Consider the following 20,232-nt stretch of genomic DNA (forward strand, 5'->3'; position numbering starts at 1 on the left):
GTTGTTTCTGACTACAGCATCTGCACTTTTTGCTATTTCAATGCAAATGCAACTTTTTCCCCCCTTTGCTGTCATTCCTTGGTGTGTGGGGTAGGAATTCTACTCTATTTTGGCTGTACACTTTCTACAATATCACAAAATATTTCAATTCTGGCCTATACGTTGGACCGATTACTTGCTTTCGACATTCAAAAGGTCTTTAAATACGCCGAATGGAAATGGAAATGGGAATAGGATGGTAAGTAGGGCCGATTAAGGGGGCGTGCAGCAAAAGGGGACTCCCCTCAGACTCAGGTAACAAGGTGTGGAGCTGGAGGAACACAGCAGGCCGAGCAGGAAAGAATTCCTTTTTTTCTGAAGAAGGGTCCCAACCTGAAACTGTTTGGCCTGCTGTGTTCATCCAGCTCTACACCTTGTTATCTCAGATTCTTCAGCTTCGGCAATGCCTACTATCTCCCCTAAGTTTCAGATCATGGGGGTTGGGGGTCACTCTGCAGCCCTGTCCCGGGTTAATTACCACAGAGGCCCACCTCGACAGCGCCTTCATGTTGTTTCTCCGGATCAGATTCTCCTCGTAGTCCATCAGCTTCAGCTTATCCAGCAGGTCCTCCATGGTGACAAACATCTGATAGACGGCGCCAGGCCCGCGCTCCCCTTCATCGCCTCGCCGGCCATCATCGGCCATGGGAGCAGCGGCTCAAGGGGAGGGAGGGGCTCTCGGCCTTTCTCCGGGGTTTACCCGCCCGCTCTGTGTCCACTGCCCGGACACTGTCCGTGATGTAAAAATTAAACGGTTAATGCGCCCGCCCGGTTCGAACCGAACACAGCGTATCCAGGAAGTGAGGTCAGCAGTGAGAGGAGTTGTGTAGGGGAAAACGCTGCAAAGACGAGGTATTATATCACTAGGGGCTGGGAATGATGAACACCACAAGCAGCTGGTAAGGGCACTTGTGGAGCAACGGTGATATCCTTACTTTTGAGCGAGGAGGCCCCAGTTCAAGTCCCACTTTAGAGGTGTGTGTGTGTGTGTCGTTACATCTCTGTATAGGAGGTGATTAGGAAAATAGGTATATGAGTAGTGAGGGGATTTTATAGTGTCAGGGTTATGTCCCTATTACTGAGTCCAGGGGACTTATGGTTCAACTTTTCACCTACTGCAGAGGTGTGTAATACTATTTTTGAACAGATTTTTTTTAGAAAAGTCATCTGCCACTAACAACTTAAGGGTTTCAATTACATAAAACATTCCATGATGCTTTGTAGTGACATGCCTCATAAGTACACATTTCATGACTTTGATATGCCTCTAAAAAATTCATAATTAATGCCAGCTGCCTTAGAAATATAGTTGTTGTAAAGTGGGAAACATAAGGTAAGCAACTCCCCTGCCCCTCCGCCCCGCAGTAGTCGAGAACGCCCTTGACCGTGTCTCCCGCATTTCCCGCTACACCTCCCTCACACCCCGCCCCCACAATAACCGCCCTAAGAGAATCCCCCTGATCCTCACATACCACCCCACCAACCTCCGGATACAACGCATCATCTTCCGACACTTCCGCCATCTACAATCCGACCCCACCACCCAAGACAATTTTCCATCCCCACCCCTGTCTGCTTTCCGGAGAGACCACGCCCTCCGTGACTCCCTTGTCCGCTCCACACTCCCCTCCAAGCCCACCACACCCGGCACCTTCCCCTGCAACCGCAGGAAGTGCTACACTTACCCCAACACCTCCTCCCTCACCCCCATCCCAGGCCCCAAGATGACTTTCCATATTAAGCAGATGTTCACCTGCACATCTGCCAATGTGGTATACTGTAACCACTGTACCCGCTGTGGCTACCTCTACATTGGGGAAACCAAGCGGAGGCTTGGGGACTGCTTTGCAGAACACCTCCGCTTGGTTCGCAATCGTGAACCATTTTAACATCCCCTCCCATTCCTCAGACGACATGACCATCATGGGCCTCCTGCAGTGCCACAAAGATGCCACCTGAAGTTTGCAGGAACAGCAACTCATGTTCCGCTTGGGAACCCTGCAGCCCAATGGTATCAATGTGGACTTCACCAGCTTTAAAATCTCCCCCTCCCCCACTGCATCCCAAAACCAGCCCAGCTCGTCCCTGCCTTGCTAACCTGTTCTTCCTCTCACCTATCCCCATCTCCCACCTCAAGCCACACGTCCATTTACCACCTATTAACCTCATCCCGCCTCCTTGACCTGTCCGTCCTCCCTGGACTGACCTATCCCCTCCCCACCTATACTCTCCTCTCCACCTATCTTCTCCTCTATCCATCTTCAGTCCGCCTGCCCCTCACTCCCTATTTATTTCAGAACCCTCTCCCCATCCCCCTTTTCTGATGAAGTGCCTAGGCCCGAAACGTCAGCTTTTGTGCTCCTAAGATGCTGCTTGGCCTGCTGCGTTCATCCAGCTTCACACTTTGTTATGTTGTAAAATTTATAGGGGCCTGAATGAGAAATGTTGCAGAATCAAGCAAGAAGTTCAGAAGGGTCTGTATCTTTTTATTCCAGGTGTCAAGGTGTGATTCGTACCAGGCAATGGCGAGATACCTATAAAGAAAGATTATTGTTTGTTGGCAACCTTATTAACTACACATATTAATGTGCAGCTGCCTCATCTACTGCCCACTGTGTGCAAACTAGACAACAAAAACCTGCTGACTTCAGCTTGTTACTGACTGCAAAGAGGCTCCGTGTTTCTCAGCATACAATAGCATCTCAGTGCACAATCCTTGGGCGCCAGCTGCACAGCCCTCATCAATGCATGTTCAACCAATACTCCATATCACCTTTTTAGCGCAGGACCTCCAAAGTTTGTGGGCAGCAGCCACTTCTGAAAGCTGAAGACAAAGCATTGACACGCTGGTTGGCCTGCAAGGAGTCTTAGGAACCTTGAAGTGACTGAGTAGGGAGGGAATGTTTCATCCAATATTAATTCCAATAACTACCAAATCCCCAGGATTCTCATGGCACCTAATCCACTTGCAGGATACACATTGCAGGGCGCATTGAAACTTGCATCAAAAGGACATTCTGCATGCAAGGACTGGCTCCCAGCTGATGGATTGGACCAGGTTATGTCTCAAGGCTGCTCACTTGCTCTGTAAGCACTTACTCACCTAATGTCTAGTTGCATGCTTTCAGCATCCCTGCCATGCAGTGCCGTGCCTGTTAGCACTTTGATGCTTCAGCCAGAGTCTAAAGGCTAAAGCACAATCATGTTGATGTCAGAGATAGCAAGAACTGCAGATGCTGGAGTCAGAAGTTATAAAATGTGGAGCTGGAGGAACACAACAGGCCAGGCAGCATCAGAGGAGCAGGAAAGTTGACGTTTTGGGTCAGGACCATTCTTCAGATATTGATGTGCTCATTTAGACAGGTAAGTTGCTTCTTGTGCTTGTCAGTAAAGACCTGCCTGGGCTGGAGTGCATCTTGCTATAGAGCACTCCAGGATGTCAATCTAATATGGACAGTATGTGCCAGCTCCTAGTGTGCCATCACACTGTATGTTTATTCAACCAAATGGCCATCTTGAAAGTGGGTGGAAGCTAGTCCTCAGTCCATTTGGGGGTGAGGGGCAATTGGTCAGGCGACCCTGATACATTCAGCCTCTGGTGCAGTCTTCATATAGCTTTTTTTAAAAATTGCCAATTGCTTACCTGTATTAACGTTCCCCAATGGGACAATGACAAGATGTGCATCTACAGTGGGCATTTGGGATAGAGTCATTGTGACTTTGGATGGTGAGACAAGATGTGACTAAAGACAGGGAAACTGTGTCACTTGTTGGTTTAACAGTGACTAGGTTGAAAGAGTGGGGAAGTGTATGCAAAGGAACACCAGCCATACTACCTAAATACTGTGGTTCTTACTGGACAAGGCAGGTTGTTAGTTAATTCAATGGTATTGGGAAGATAATGGCAAGATATCTCCATAAGCATTCTGTAGAGAAACCTTCCGTGAAACTTGACAAAACTGACACTTAACGAAAAAAGTAAGATTCAGCTATCTGTGACGAATTTGCATACTGTAATACAAATGGAAAATTAAATGATCAGTTAATCATTTGACATAGAAGAAGAACAAATTTAAGGATTTGAAGCAGGCCAGAGAAGTCATCCTTCAGTTGTATAGGTCACATATGAGACAGTGAGAATAATGCCTTTGATGTGTGAAATGATCTGAAAATTAAATGTTAATAGGATTCAAGGGGAACTAGCAGGTTGGCTTAAAATTGCCTCAGTGGCAGGAAGCAAACAGTTAAGGTTAAAATGTTTCATTCTGGCTGGAACGATGTATTTCTCTTTTTTGTTCAGCATGAATACAATGGACCAGATGACCTGCTTCTGTGGTGTAAATCTTTCCATGTTTCTATGCATAATTAAGGTGACTGTAGGTTATCAATCAAGCAGAACAATTATTTTCTGAAATGTGTTGATCTCCTTGGGGTTTTTTTTAACAGCTGCTGTTATCTCGGCAAATGAAAAGAAGAAGACAGATTCTTTTATAAAGTGCATTCACAACTGCTGAATTTCACATCTAACGAATTTTTTTGAATTATTGTCCCTATTGTAATGGAGGAAACATTACTTGTGCACAGCATTGTGATATTTGTGGAGATAATCTATTTTTATGATGTGGTTGAGGGATAAATATTGGCCTGGACACTGAGGCTGACTTTTCTGCTTCTGTTTGAAATAGCACCATGGAACTTTTTCATGCCCATCTGAGAGATGAATGTGGCCAGCATTCAACATATCATTTGAAAAACACCACTTTTGACAATATAGCTCTCTTTCAGTACTGCACTGGATCATCAACTTAGATTGTTGTGCACAAAACTCAACTTTCTGCCTCAGAGCAAGAACGTCACCAACTAAATTACAACTGAGACCATTGTTATTCCATCACCTTTCTGAACCCAGGTGACCTGAGTCCTGTTACCACCTGCTGCACAGCTGTGTAAGAGCATCTCTGAACAGGTTAATTAAAAAAAAAACTGCAACTAACAACCAATGCTTTCTGAAATATTAAATGCCCAAGGTGCTTCATAGGAACATGGCTCATACCAACACGTTTCGTGGCCTCAAGATATTTTAAAATAATTCACAATTAATGCTAGCTACCTTTGAAATGTAGTTGTTGTAAAGTGGGAGACAGAGGGCAAACACTGTAGGGGCCTGAATGCCGTGGGCTATGTGAGAAATGTTGCAGAATCAAGCAAGAAGTCTTTTGTGTGGATGTTGGAAAGATCATGGGTTCAGGAAATAGGTTACTCACCACAGAATATTGACTAAGAGCTGGAATGGGGAATCATTGCAGCATTATTATCTAAGAGTTGTGAATGGAAATAAATGCTACAAAAATCAGTGGCTATCCCCACATTGAACCTTATTTTATGATGTTATCATTTAAGTTAATTTTGCACCATTTTATTCGGCACTTACTGAGTCTTTGCTGTATAAAGAATTCAAATATGAGAACAGACAGGACATGCTGAACTATTCTATCTTTTTTGTGAATCAGTAAGCAGCATCAGAGGAGCAGGAAAGTTAATGTTTTGGGTCGAGAACCTTCAGCAGGAAAGTTGCCGTTTCGGGTCAAGACCCGAAACATCAACTTCCCGGTCTTTTGTATAGATTACTGCATCAAAGAAGCAACACAACCAAGAGGAAACACTTCCCTGATTATGTTTGAGGTCACCTGGTCCCCTCAAGGTCGCACTCTGATCTTGACAACAAATTACAGCCTGAAGTCCCAGTTTAATTGCTGTTTATGTGAGAGAAGGTTGTAAACTGGAATCTGCTTTGTACATTTCCAGTTTCAAATAAAAATAAAACAAAACTCGTTAGTACTTCCGCAACATCCCCCCCCAAAAGAAAGGGTTTCACCTTGAGGTGTGATGGATCCTGTCAGAACTTGGTTAGACAGATTTTATGATTAAGACAAATGGGGAACTCTGAATTATATCCTTTACTTTTCGGGTCATGCTTGTGACTTAGGCAGATATAATTCTATAACAGTTGAGTATAAATGTCAGATTTAATCTCTGGGGGAGTAAAACGCAAACAATTTAATTATAGCTCGTGCCTGTTTAGTGGAGTCTGGGCACAGTGATTGTTGCTGGGCTACTTATGTAGTGCTTTCCCACTGCAGAGCGTCCTGTTCCAGCTTCACCGGTTTCCAAGCAACTGAGATTCCACAACAACTGTTTCCAGATTTTCTTTTCACTCACCGGCACACTCTGCTGCCCAAAGTCTGTAAACAAACCCGTTCTTTCTGGCAATAAAAGAAAATAATCTTTCTTCAGTGTTATTGTTTTCAACTGGCTCCTTTCCAGTTAGGTGCAGAGTTTATATCGTGACAATTTCCAAGGTTCGGAGGCAGTGGAGGAGTGAGTGGACAGAGCGAGAGAGTCGGTTGAAGTCTTTTAGGGAGCCCGTTCTGCAGGCTCCTCTTTGACTTCCATCACCCTTCGCGAACAATGTCAGAGGATGGGAAAGCCGCTGGGGACAAAATTCAACCCCCAGGGGACACGACAGAGGAGAACGAGTTGAATAAACTGCCCTCACCCAAACCTGACATTGAACTCTCGCCTCCGCTTATTTCCATTAGCCACACTGATCATAAAGGTGAGTCCAGGCGTATTACCGATTGTTGGTAGTAATTGGGTTAACAGGATGTCGAACTTTACTGTCAGTCCAACATAAAACACTCCATCATAAGACTAACAGCATCTTCTGACTCAGTTCTTAAAAACCGAGAATAACTCGAGTTATGACGAAGGGTCTAGGCCCGAAACGTCAGCTTTTGTGCTCCTGAGATGCTGCTTGGCCTGCTGTGTTCATCCAGCTTCACACTTTATTATCTTGGATTCTCCAGCATCTGCAGTTCCCATTATCTCTAATAACTCTGGAGTTGTAGGTCCTGAAGTGACTGGGCAGTTCATTGCTGGATTTACTGGTGGGACAGATGGTATTTGTGGGGGTGGGTGGGTGGGTAGTAAAATTTTCACATACTTCTTAATGTCGTTTGTGCTTGGCCTCCATTGCTGTCTGTTGGAAATATTGGACCTAGTGGACACTTTAGCTGATGCTTTTCTTCTCCAGTTTGGGGACCGTCTTGGGCTAAAGAATCCCATGAATTGGTGTGGATATTGTATTTTTTCAGGGCAGCTTTAAATATGTCCTTGAAGCATTTACCCTGCCTTTCTGGTAACTGCTAGTTGTGAGGAAGCTTGGACGAGAGACCTCGTTTTGGAGGTCTTATTCCTAACTCACTGATAATGTGGTCCTCTCAATACAATGATTGACAGTGACCAGTGTCTCGATGCTGGGAATGTTAGTCTAAGAGAGGACACTGTCACTCGAGATTCCATCCTGCCAGTGTTTTTTGTTTAAGGATTTTGTGGAGGCACTGTTGTTTATAGTTTTTGAGCAATTTGAGACACCCACTACATATTGTTCATATTCAGATGCAGACAGAAGGATGTGTCATTACTTCCACCCTTAGGCTCTCAGCTTGGTGCTAAATGTAAGGGGAATCAATATGTTGGAGATTCAACCACGGACTAAGCTATTTTGGATCCGGTGATGTGTAATGATGCAGGGTAAACAAATTAATTCAGAGTAAAAGATCCAGGAGGAAACAGCTATCATAACATGAAAGACTTCAGCATTCAATTTGAAAGGGAAGGACTTGGGTTGGAAACATCTGCATTAAGCTTAAATAATGGTAATTACAAAGAAACCAGGGCAGAGCTGGCCAGAATGGACTGGGAATAGAGTCCATTAGCAGCAAAGATGTATCAGGAAAAAGGGCAGACATTTAAGAAATTGATTCATAATTCACAGCAAAGATACATCCCAGTGCAAAAGTAGAATTTTAGGCAGTGGTAAAGCCGACCATGGTTAACTAGGGACGTAAGGATAGAATCAAACTGAGGAAAAATAGTCAGACAATGTGGTAAGAATAGGGGCAAATCAGAGTATTCATAAAATTTTAAAAATCTACAAAAGACAAAAAAAAACTAAAGGAACCAAGTAAACTTTGAAGGTAAACTTGGAAGAAATGTCAAGATGAACAGCAAGAGATTCTTTAACTATAATAAAAAGAAGAGACAGGCCAAATTTAACATAGGCCCCTTAGAGAATGAGGCTAAGAAAATAATAACAGGGAACCGAGAAATGGCAAAGGAGTTGAATAAATATTTTGCATCCATCTTCACAATAGAAGACTTCAAAAGCATCCTAAATATTCAAGGGGCAAAAGGCAGGGAGAAAATAAATACAATAACTGGATGAGGTAGGATGAGGTATTCAGCCTTCCAACAGACACAACAGGGAGTGAGGTTACTAATAAAGAATTGCGGTGGATGGAGCGTAATGTGGACACAGGGATGTTTTGAAGTGTGAATACTTCAATGCTAGAAGTATCTGAAATAAGGCAGATGAACTTAGAGCATGGGTCAGTACTTGGGACTATGATGTCATGGCTATTACAGAAACTTGGGTAACTCAGGGTCAGGAATGGTTGTTGGAAGTTCCAGGATTTAGACGCTTTAAAAGAAATAGGGAGGATGGTAAAAGAGGAGGGGGAGTGGCAACACTAGTCAGGACTAGCATAGCAGCTACTGAAAGGCAGGTCGAGAATGATATATCTACAGAGTCAGTTTGGGTTGAGGTCAGGAACAAGAAAGGAGCAGTCACTTTGGGGTTTTTTTTACAGACCTTCTAATAGTTGCAGAGAAGTGGAGGAGCGGATTGAGAGGCAGATACTGGAAAGGTGCAGAAGTCACAGGGTTGTAGTCATGGGTGACTTCAACTTTCCAAATATTGATTGGAAACTTTTTACTTGTAATAGTTTCGATTGAGAGGTGACTTAATTGAAACATATAAAATAATCAGAGGGTTAGATAGGGTGGATAGGGAGAGCCTTTTTCCTGGGATGGTGACGGCGAGCACGAGGGGGCACAGCTTTAAATTGAGGGGTGAAAGATATAGGACAGACGTCAGAGGTAGTTTCTTTACTCAGAGAGTAGTAAGGGAATGGAACGCTTTGCCTGCAACGGTAGTAGATTCGCCAACTTTAGGTACATTTAAGTCGTCATTGGACAAGCATATGGACGTACGTGGATTAGTGTAGGTTAGATGGGCTTGAGATCGGTATGACAGGTCGGCACAACATCGAGGGCTGAAGGGCCTGTACTGTGCTGTAATGTTCTATGTTCTTTGTTCTATGTTCTAGATGGAACGGATTTTGTCCAGTGCGCCCAGTAAGGATTCCTGACACAGTATGTAGATAGACCAACACGAGGAGGGCCCACTTTGGATTTGGTGCTTGGCAATGAACCGGGCCAAGTGTTAGATCTGTTGATAGGAGAGTATTTTGGCAGTAGCAATCATAACTCTGTTAGTTTTACAATGGTCATGGAAAAGGATAGGTACATATAGCAGGGTAAGGTTTATAATTGGTGGAAAGGTAATTATAATTCTGTTAGACAAGAACTGGGTAACATGAAATGGGAACAGGGAAAGAGCATGAGAGAAAAATGAAGATTGTTTAAGGAATGCATATTGTGTGTGCTCAATATGTTTGTCCCTAGCAGGTAGGGAAGATGCGGTCGAGTGAGGGAGCCTTGGTTCTCAAGAGAGGTCGAACGACTGGTTAAGAGGAAGAAGGAGGCTTATATAAGCCTTAGGAAACAAGTCTTATAGCCTTATGGCTTTCTTGTTCATTGAGTTTCAGTTATCTTAGAAAGTGGTCACAGTCTAACATTAACCATTTTAGAAGTTAAAATGGCAGCACAGTAGTTCAGTGGTCAACATTGCTGCCTCATAGTACCAGGAACCCAGGTTCGATTCCAGCCATAGAACAGTACAGCACAGTAAAAGACCTTTGGCCCAAAATGTTGTGCCAACCTATTATCCTACTAAGATCAAACTACCCTGCATACCATACATATTACTATCCTCCATGATCCTATCCAAGAGCCATTTAAAAGTCCCTAAGTTATGACTTCACTGCCACTGACAGCAGTGCATTCAATGTGCCCATCACTCTCTGTGTAAAGAACCTACCTCTGACATCTCCCCCACCTTAAAATTATGCCCCTCGTATTAGTCATTTCCGCCCTGGGAAAAAGTCTCTGACTATCCACTCTATCTATGCCTCTCATCATCTTGTACACCTCTATCAAGTCACCTCTCATCCTTCTTCGCTCCAATGAAAAAATTCCTAGCTCTGTCAACCTTTCCTCGTAAGACCTGCCCTCCAGTCCAGGCAGCATTCTGGTAAATCTTCTCTGCACCCTCGCTAAAGCTTTCACATCTTTGCCACAATGAGGTGACCAGAACTGAACATAATATTCCAAGTGTGGTCTAACCACTGTTTTATAGAGCTGCAGCATATCCTCACAGCTCTTAAACTCAATTCCCCTGCCAATGTAAGCCAACACACCAAACACCTTCTTTACAATCCTATCAACTTGGGTAGCAACTTTGAGGGATCCATGGACATGGACCCCAAGATCTCTCTGTTCCTCCACACTGCCAACAATCCTGCCATTAACGCTGTATTCTGTGCTCAAATTCGACCTTCCAAAATGAATCACTTCATGCTTTTTTGAGTTGAATTCCATCTGCCACTTCTTTGCCCAGCTCTACATCCTGCCAATGTACTATTGCAACCTACAACAGCCCGACACCATGTCCACAACTCAACCAACCTTCGTATCATTGGCAAACTTACTAACCCACCCTTCCAGTCCCTCGTATAACAATACGTTTATACAGATCACAAAGAGCAAAAGGGGCCAGAAGAGATCCTTGCGGAATACCACTTGTCACCGAGCTCCAGGCTGAATACTTTCATCTACTACCACCCTCTGTCATCTATTGGATATCCAGTTTTGTATCCTGACAACCAAATTTCCCTGAATCCCAAGCCTCCTTACTTTCAGAAGGAGCCTACCATGTGGAACTTTATCAAATGCCTTGCTAAAATCCATGTACACCACATCCGCTGCTCTGCCTTCATCAATGTGTTTTGTCACATCCTCAAAGAATTCAATAAGGCTTGTGAGGCATGACCTGCCCCTCACAAAGCCATGTTGATCAAGCTGTGCTTTTCCAAATAATCATAAATACTATCTCTCAGAATCCTTTCCAATAATTTTCCCACCACAGAAGTAAGACTGACCGGTCTGTAATTCCCAGGATTATCCCTATTTCCTTTCTTGAACAAGGGAATGACATTTGCCTCCCTCTAGTCATCTGGTACTACTCCAGTGGGCAATGAGGATACAAAGATCATTGCCAAAGGGGCAGCAATCTCTTCCCTTGCTTTCTGTTGTAACCTTGGATATATCCCATCTGACCCATGGGACTTATCTATCCTCATGTCTTTCAAAATTTCATCCTCTTTCCTAACATCAACCTGTTTGAACATATCTGCCCATTTCATGCTGTCCTCACAAACGTCAAGGTCCCTCTTACTTGTGAATACTGAAGGCAAGTATTCATTAAGGACCTTCTTTGACTCCATGCGTAAGTTCCCTCCACTATCCCTGATTGGCCCTACCCTCATTCTGGTCATCCTCTTATTCCTCACATAAGTATAGAAAGCCTTGGGGTTTTCCTTGATCCTACCCACCAAGGTTGTTTCATAACCCCTTCTAGCTGTTTTAAGTCCATTCTTCAGTTCCTTCCTGGCTACCTTGTAGAACTCTAGCACCCTGTCCGATCCTTGCTTCCTCCACCTTAAGTAAGCTTCCTCCTTCCTCTTGACTAGATGTCCCACATGTCTTGTCATCCAAGGCAGATATAAGCATGCTTAGAATTTCAAATTTAATTAAGTGGAGCAAAGACCGAGGTAGTTCATTTTGTTGGAATAATAAGAAAACCCATTTACTTCTTGGAAAGTATAAAACTAAATCATTTATTGGGCAGAATGGAAGAATGTTTAAGAATTTTTGATTCATTTACATCACCCTGATTAATATAAATAAACAAGTTTGGATGACATAATAAATAATTAATTCTCAAAATCTAAACATTAGATCAACATTGCCCCATGGACAGAATCTAAATGTTAACTATATACGCTTCATTGTGAAAACATTTAAAGTGATCTACCAGTAGTGAGGTTACAGCGTCATATGCAGTAAGATCTCTGATCTTACACACATGTAGATTTGGAGTATAGTTAGTCATATTTAATACAAACCTAGGGTCGAATGTTCCACTTTGGCAGTGATTCCATTTGAGCTATGTTAACGAAACTTAGTATCTGACCCAATGTTCCTATTAGAGGTCCCATTAACTACAAAAGAAAAATAAATATGCATTTATAAAAGAAAAAAAAGGTAATGGGGAAGAGTGAGAGAGGGGAATTAATTGGACATCTCTTCTAAAGATTTAGCACAGATAACAGAGGAACAATTACATAAGTCAGATCTGCTTGACTTATATCATTCTAAGAAAGGGGGAAATCAAGTGGAAGTGAATGCTGACAAAACAAACTAAAGAGAAATAAATAAATAATTGGTGGAATAGGCAACATGTCAGACTCATGGTTGCTGTAATTTATGTTAGAACTGTATCTGAGTGTCATGTGATCAAGGTATCACTATTTCAACGAGATGACTATAGTATGTTGCAAGCCTTTTATTGTGTAGCACGTAAGTAAATGGGAAACCAGTAGATATAACATATGGATTTCCAAAAGATATTGGATAAGCTGTTACACAAAAAAGTGAAATTGCTGGATAAATAATCATGGATTTTGGATTATTATTAACGAAGATAGAGGTTTAGTTAAATGACAAGAAGCAAAGAGTAGGGATAAAAGCAACATTTTCAAGCTGGAGGTAGTAAGCAATGGAGCATTTTGAGGAATAATGCGGAGGCCTCAGCTAATTAAAATCTATATCAACTAATAAGATAATGAAGCAATGATTAATATCCCCATGTTGGCTGATGATACAAGGCTAAGTGGAATTGGATCTTGGGAGAGGAAACAAAGAGTCTGCAAAGATATATGGACAGGTTATTTGAATAGGAGTGAAGAAAGCACATGCAGTATAATGTGGAGCAGTATAATGTTGCCTCACTTAGGTCATGAGAATATAGAAATTATATTGTTTAAAGACTTAAAGTATGTTGATGTTTAGACAGATTTAGGTGCACTCAGAGTGTTAGCGTGCAGGTATAGCAAGCAATAAGGAACATAATTGGCATGTTAGCTTTCATGATAAATGGACTGGAGTATCATATAATATCATATAGATCTTATTACATTTGTAAAGTGCTTTGAAGAGATTACTCCTGGAATACCGTAGGTAGTATTGGTTGTGGTTATGAAAGAGTTGAATAATGATTTGAGGTTACCTAATTCTTTCCTATGCTTTCTGAAGTTCAAAAGAATGAGAGATATTCTCATTGAAATATGGTTGATTCTAGATGGATTTGACAGGACAGATACAGAGGATTTCCCTGAGCACTTCTGGAATGTAGGAAAACAGAATCAAGACATGGGACCAATCATTTCAGGATGAGATGGGGAGAAATTTACTCACTCAATGTGTCGTGAATTGCTTTAATTCTTTATGCCAAAACGTTGCAGATGCTCAATCGTTGACTATATTTAAAATTGAAATAGACAGATTGGTCTCTCTAGGAATTGAGGGGCATAGGGATGGGTGGGAAAGTGGGGCTGAAGCTCACCATCAGCCAGCATCATACTGAACCACAGAACTGGCTTAAACCATAGAATCCCTACAGTGTGGAAACAGGCCCTTCGGGCAAACAAGTCAACACCGAACCTCAGAGCATCCCATCCAGACCCCATCTCCCTATAACCCACCTAATTTACACATGCCTGAACACCACAGGCAATTTAGCATGACCAATTCACCTAGTCTGCACATCTTTGGCTTGACAGACTATATTTTTCTGATTTTATTTCATGTGTTTTTTTTGTTGGTGAACCTTTCTGATTCCAACGTTACGATCCCACGAGAGACAGATAATGCAAGAAATATGAAATTCCAGTGACTGATTGAGAGAATCACATAACACAATTATGGGGTCCAAGGCTTTTACTGTAAGGGATAAATAAAATTCTACTCATTGTGTTTGAATACATTCTCTCAACCAAGAGTACATAATGAGCCTTGGCTGTCATCAATAACCCCCTTAGGATACCCAAAGCCCTGCTTGATTGTCAGCTCTCCTGTGATTTCTTCTATCAATTTCGCAATGTTTATTGACCCAAAGTTAAGAGTTTCAAGTGCTTGCAGTTCCAGGTATTGAAACTTATAAAGGTTCTGAAATGATTAGTGTGATGGAAAATTGTCAAAAAATGCCTGCTTTGTAAAAACCTTTTTTTTACATATCCCACTATCCCTGTAGGGATTATTGCTTTTGTATAGAGTATACTGGATGAATCAGCATGAAAGTGCTAAAGCTTGGAAGGGGAGTGTGGGGTCTGAGGGTCATGTGATTTGACTGGAAAGGCAAGTTTTGGCATGGGGACTATGAGGGGCCATGCGGGCAAGAATGGAGGGAAATAGCCTGGCACGGGATCCATTCCACACTATCGGGATGTGGGTGAAGGGTATAGCCTGGAATGGGGGTGGGGGGGCAGATGAGAACCTTTTGAATTTAGCTGTAAAAAGACATCCTAATGCAGACTTTTGTTCACAACATATTTAATGTGCTAAGAACCATAATTCTTTGTAAAAAGCTGGCCTGACACCATGAAAGTGAAATGAATAGGCCATGCCCTATGTTTGCAATGGAAGTTTTTCCAATGGTCAAGATGGAAGAACTGAGTGAGTGTCCTGAACCAATCTGCTCCTTTAAATAGCCATTGGTGAAAGTCATAAAGACTGGTAATGGAGTCATGACTGCCAGAAACTAGACCATTTATCATTTACAAGGCTTCTGAGTCATCCTGACTTCATAAATATCCGGCCTTGACAGTCTTTGTGTTTGTACACATCATGGTCAGCTTCCTCTTCATTGTGTCAAGGTTTTAGCATTTAGGAACCTTATTATTAATAAATACTCATTTGAGTTTCTCTGTCAATAATAAGCAGGTCACATAGATTTGTCTCCAACAGATTTAATGGGAGGTCACGTTCCTCTCTCCAAAATTCTTTGTTTTACCTTGAATTAAACGGCACTGTATAAAACATAAGTTTCTTCTTATAAAGTCCAACATTCATATTATACAGATTCAATCACTAGCAGGTAAGGTCACACAATAGATATACACTTAAGGAATATGCAAAGATGACCAGTTGACATTTGCAGTATGACATGTTAAAGTATAAATTCAATTGAGAATGTTTAACTTTTATTAGCTTTCATTATTGCATTGTGGCCAAAGGGGCTCTGTGATGTTTTTAGTACCAGCAAGAAGTTAAAGTATGGGGCTATGGTTGAATAGGGAATTGGACATGCCTTCACTGATATTCCTGTTGGCTATGTTGCTCACAGGACTCATATCTGGGAGTAGGTGGTTTGTGATGAATTCTTGAAGTCCAACATCATGTCCCACACCTCACTCAGTAGATTTTAGCAACTTTGAAGAACTTTTCAAACTACCAAGACTGAAACAATCACGGCAAAAATAGCAGCCTGAAAGTAGTCGATGATACCTTCAATAGTGTTGTTGAGATATCTTTCCTGCTGTCAAGTATATGTTCATCTGAGCTTGTTTAGGCTGACGGGATGGCTGATGGGCTCTGCTCCATAGTAACAATGTTGTTGTGAAGACTGGTTGACATCATGACTCAACACTTTGGATTTTTCCAGTGGACTTTCCTAACATCCTTGCTGAATGACATCTAACATTGCTTGCTGTGAAAGAGTGTCCATGCCATGGGTGCAATTTTGGTGCCATAATTGCAGTTAAAGTGCAAAAAAAAGTGTGCAAGGAGTTGAAATTTGCGATATGAGAGATTGATGTTTATTAATTAAGAATAATTATTTTTAACTAAGATTTAGCTGGAGAATCAAACCGACACAGGCGTGTAGGTGCTAGTAAATGGAAAACTTCAGCACTGGGACAGACTAACACAGCACCATCTCCAAGTGGATCTGTTTCAGTAAGTGGTTCTTATTCACTATAAGGCCTCAAGGCTATTTCAATATTTCTAGTCCAACAAAATCACTAAATTATTTAAGGTCATTCTTTTACACTGTGTTAGTATGGGTATTTATCATCCTCACCAATATTTTTTACATTACACAGGAAACCCAATTAATTAGATAAAAGAATAAGTAATATACAATGTGGTAACATTTGGCTTTTGATCATTTCCACATCTAAACCACTTGCAATGAACCTCATTTATCAGCAAACTGGGTTACAGTTTGATGAAGTAGAGAAGACAGGCACAGGCTAATTTCAGTCATAATAAACTATCCATTTCACTTGATATAGATTAATTCTCAACAAAGATTCAGGTAGCTTTTAACCAAAAGAAGACCGACCATTTGTTGTCACGAAAATCTGAAAATGACTTTTGTCCATATTAGCATCTGCATGATCGATGCTTAGTAATGCATTTCCTTAACTCCTTTTGTAAAGACCAAAACAGTATCTGGTAAGGTAACAGTATGAAGAATGCCACACAAACACGCTGAACATTCATAAACTAATATTGACATTTGTAATTTCTAAGCAGTAGTTACTGACGTTTTTGCTTCCTTATGACTAGACTCAAGGTCGAAAGACTATTCTTATTTCTACTGAGGCCAAAAAGGAATTGCTAAAACAAGCTAAAGCTGCTAAGGAAGAACGAAAATCACAAATGGACTCACGGCATGGCTACCTTATATCTAAATTGGCAGATGGAACAGGTCTGGAAGAAACAGCTGTGCAAGACTTTATTATTGCTGATGAAAAGGTATGGCTCAATAGTTGCTGTTGTGAACAAAACAGAAGAATTGAATTGTTTCATGGTCCTCCTCTTCTGTCTGGAACAGCTGATTTTTCAATAATTTTTTGGTTATCTTATTTCTTTTTCCTTTTGAAATAGACCATGTTATGTTTCCCCCAAACTGTGCTTGTGAAGTCCAATGTTTAAATGACCTGCAACAAATTCTCTTAAGGATTAAGGCAAGGGATGATTCACTCAAGCATTCAAACCCAGGGGATAAACTTTCGCAATTCATACACTTCCACAGAAGTATACAAGAAAAAATAAAGAGAAAAGAAAAATATTGCAGTTATTAAGGGTATTAATGAGCATAATCCGAGTCCAGTAAGTCAATGTCCAGTGAAGGATTTTATAGTTGGCTCTTCTGGCAGAATTCCTCTTTCATAGGAGCTCAGACGCAGGTTGGTGTGTTTACAGGCACAGCAATATGATTTTTGTAGACTGGGGATTGGTTCGTTTTTCAGGTGAAATTCAGAATTACTCTAAGGGTTAAAATTGTTTCAGCAATAGTAGAAACTGCAGATGCTGGAGAATCTGAGCTAACAAGGTGCAGAGCTGGATGAACACAGCAGGCCAAGCAGCATCATAGGAGCAGGAAAGCTGACATTTTGGGCCTAGACTCTGTCAGCTTTCCTGCTCCTCTGATGCTGCTTGGCCTGCTGTGTTCATCCAGCTCTACACCTTGTTATCTCATTACTCCAAGGGATCAGGTTTCAAGAGAGGTTGAGGACTTGGGGCTGACTTTAGCATTTTTTTCACTCATTGGATGTAGGCACCACTGGTTGAGCCAGCATTCATCCCTAATTGCCCTTGATAAGGTAGCAGTAAGCTCTTTATGAACCTTTGCAGTCTGCCTGTTGTAAGTATATTCACCATGCCATTAGGGAGGCATTTCCAGGATTTTGACCTGACTGAGCCGAGAGCTGCCTCTTGCCTTTTCTGTTTGAACATCAGTCTCTGCTAAGGCTTCACAGCTGTATAACTAAAGCAATCCAAAAATCACCTAGCTGCCAATTGTGACAAACTTGCCCAATTAAGGATCAACACCTACCTCTGACCCCCACTCCCCAAAAGAATTTTACTGGCACCAGGAGGGGCTGTTTTCCATCATGTCGAGAAATTTCCAGAAAATTCTGTGGGCCTCAGCAAGTTTTTGGGGACAACGAAGCCCAGTGGTGGTCAACCCCATGGTGACAACATTGCTGTTAGAAAGCCCTCTCCTTCCAATTGCCAACACTTGCCTGCTTGGCTGTGGCATACTTAAAACAATCCTCAAGTGGTTACTTGGTAGTATAGAACATAAGGAAAAACAAGAGAAACCACTCCTATTGGTGGAAAGATTGAGAACTGCAGGGCACAAATTTAAAGTAATTGGCAAAAGATGCATGGTGACATGTGGGAAATCCTTTTCATGAAGCTGGTTATTAGGAACATACTGCTTGAGAGTGTGGTGGATGTAGGATGAATTGACGCTTTCAAAAGGACAGGCGGGGCATGTTCTCAGATGTTGCTGATTGATGAATGGTTTGAGGAACAAGTGACAAACCGTCACCAGGTTACCACTCTGAATTTCATGTTGTATTATCTAGTTTCGACATCAATGTGGAAAATTTTCTTCAAAGTCAGTGACAAGCCCTGTTGCTTTGTTAACTGCGATATCCAGGCTATTATGTGTAAGGGAAAGGTATTTTCTTTACAGAAATTAGTATATATAGCTCAGACTAAGTCACTGTAACTCTATGTGTGACTTTTTAGTGCTGGTCTACGTTATGCAGTACATCACACTCAAATTTCTCAAAGCATTTAATGTAATCTATTATTTTTCAGAGGACAGTTAGTTTTATTTACTTCTGCAGAAGCAGTTAGTATCATTATATTTGTTAACACTGTATACTTCTCAATAATGAGCAAACATTTATTTTGGATGTCAATCCAACTGTATTTTTCATAATTAAACCTTTTCCTTTCCAGTTTCACATGATTGAAGAATTCTTCGCACCAAATGGCTCCAAAAAATTACTATTTTACTACCAAGATACTGTGAGAGTAAGTGTTTATTGCTGGAATTTAAAATATTTAGACACATTCATTAACAGGGGTTTAATTAAATGCATTCTGTTTTAAATCATAGTAACAGTGAATTGTAGTTACAGTGAACAGTGTGAACACTTCTCTGCTTGAATTCAACATTCTAGCTAATGCGGAAACCTAAAATCTAAAGCCATCTGACAGTCTTTTTTAAGTGTTTGTCTGAACTGCAAGTTAGTCATCTGACTGACTAAAATATCCACTGATGAGACTTGTTAAATTTTATGTTTGAATGTTCAACCATGGGTTTAAGTAATTAATAACATTCTAAATGATTGATTTTCAGTATATTTACGAACTAATATTTGATTCATCAGATCACAGGATTGCAACATTTAAGTGCAGATATGTCCAAGGGGGTAAATCAGAAAAAGCTGTTCATTACTGATGGTTCTACTGAGGTAAAGTTCAGTTTATATTTTCATGAGTAAAATTTTGTATATAACATTTGAAATTGTATTTTCATTATATTTAGTGCTAATATGTTGAAATTTTCACCAACAACAGATTAAAACAAAAATGTTTCTAAATATGAAGAAAACTCAATATGTGGGGTCTTTCACTGTCTCTTGTGTCCATTTTTCAGGGTTTGCTTGGGACTTGTTTATTCTTTCTTAGAACTACTGATAAAAGCATCAGTACAGCTAATGTGTTTCAGGTCAGTACAACTCTGAAAAGTCAATGTTAAAGGAAATACTGTGGCACAGTTTTTATTTACTAATAACATCTGTCAAAATACAAAGATGGCATGCACCCCTCCTGTATGGTAGAAATCATTTTAATATAGTCCCAGGAATTCCTTTATCTTATCAGAGTCAACATCCTGATTCCTTTAATAGAACCACTAATACTTGATAGATAGCAGATGATTTCTTGTAAATGTTAAGTGTCCATGCAGCAACATAGGTCAGAGGAATTTATATACAGTTTTAGTGCTGTAATTATTGTGTTTTGTTGCATATACATATTTTGGTTACAATGATGTTGTAAGCAATAATTTTACACTCTAAGATGTGAAGTGTACCTTTTGCAGCCTCAGTATCCAGTTAAATGATATAATGATCCAGGATCTTAGTTGAGATTTTATGCTCTGTATACTGGCTATGCATTCTCCTTCTTTTATGAGAGATATGCTCAATCAAGTGTAACACAACTTTAATCTAACAATAT

General features: G+C 41.1%; 2 protein-coding genes across 5 annotated transcripts in view; one reads left to right on the forward strand and one right to left on the reverse strand.

Moving 5' to 3' along the window:
- ift57 (intraflagellar transport 57 homolog (Chlamydomonas)) overlaps positions 1-858 on the reverse strand; it is a 32,074-nt gene extending 31,216 nt beyond the window's left edge. The window contains exon 1 of the mRNA XM_048552320.2: positions 531-858. Coding sequence (XP_048408277.1) covers positions 531-685 — 155 coding nt within the window. The 5' untranslated portion in view covers positions 686-858. The remainder of the gene's footprint in view (positions 1-530) is intronic.
- dnah5l (dynein, axonemal, heavy chain 5 like) overlaps positions 161-20,232 on the forward strand; it is a 384,422-nt gene continuing 364,350 nt past the window's right edge. Inside the window, exons 1-7 of one of the 4 annotated variants that reach the window (XM_048552307.2) lie at positions 161-238; positions 2,535-3,402; positions 16,031-16,137; positions 16,753-16,941; positions 18,946-19,020; positions 19,380-19,463; positions 19,649-19,720. In XM_048552307.2, the coding sequence (XP_048408264.2) occupies positions 16,846-16,941; positions 18,946-19,020; positions 19,380-19,463; positions 19,649-19,720 (327 nt within the window). In that variant the 5' untranslated portion in view covers positions 161-238; positions 2,535-3,402; positions 16,031-16,137; positions 16,753-16,845. Of the gene's footprint in view, positions 239-874; positions 939-2,534; positions 3,403-6,265; positions 6,656-16,030; positions 16,138-16,752; positions 16,942-18,945; positions 19,021-19,379; positions 19,464-19,648; positions 19,721-20,232 lie in introns of those variants that run through there. The other 3 variants (XM_048552297.2, XM_048552277.2, XM_048552288.2) reach the window with 3 other exon arrangements.

The sequence above is a fragment of the Stegostoma tigrinum genome, chromosome 2, assembly GCF_030684315.1.
Source record: "Stegostoma tigrinum isolate sSteTig4 chromosome 2, sSteTig4.hap1, whole genome shotgun sequence".
Lineage (NCBI taxonomy): Eukaryota > Metazoa > Chordata > Chondrichthyes > Orectolobiformes > Stegostomatidae > Stegostoma > Stegostoma tigrinum.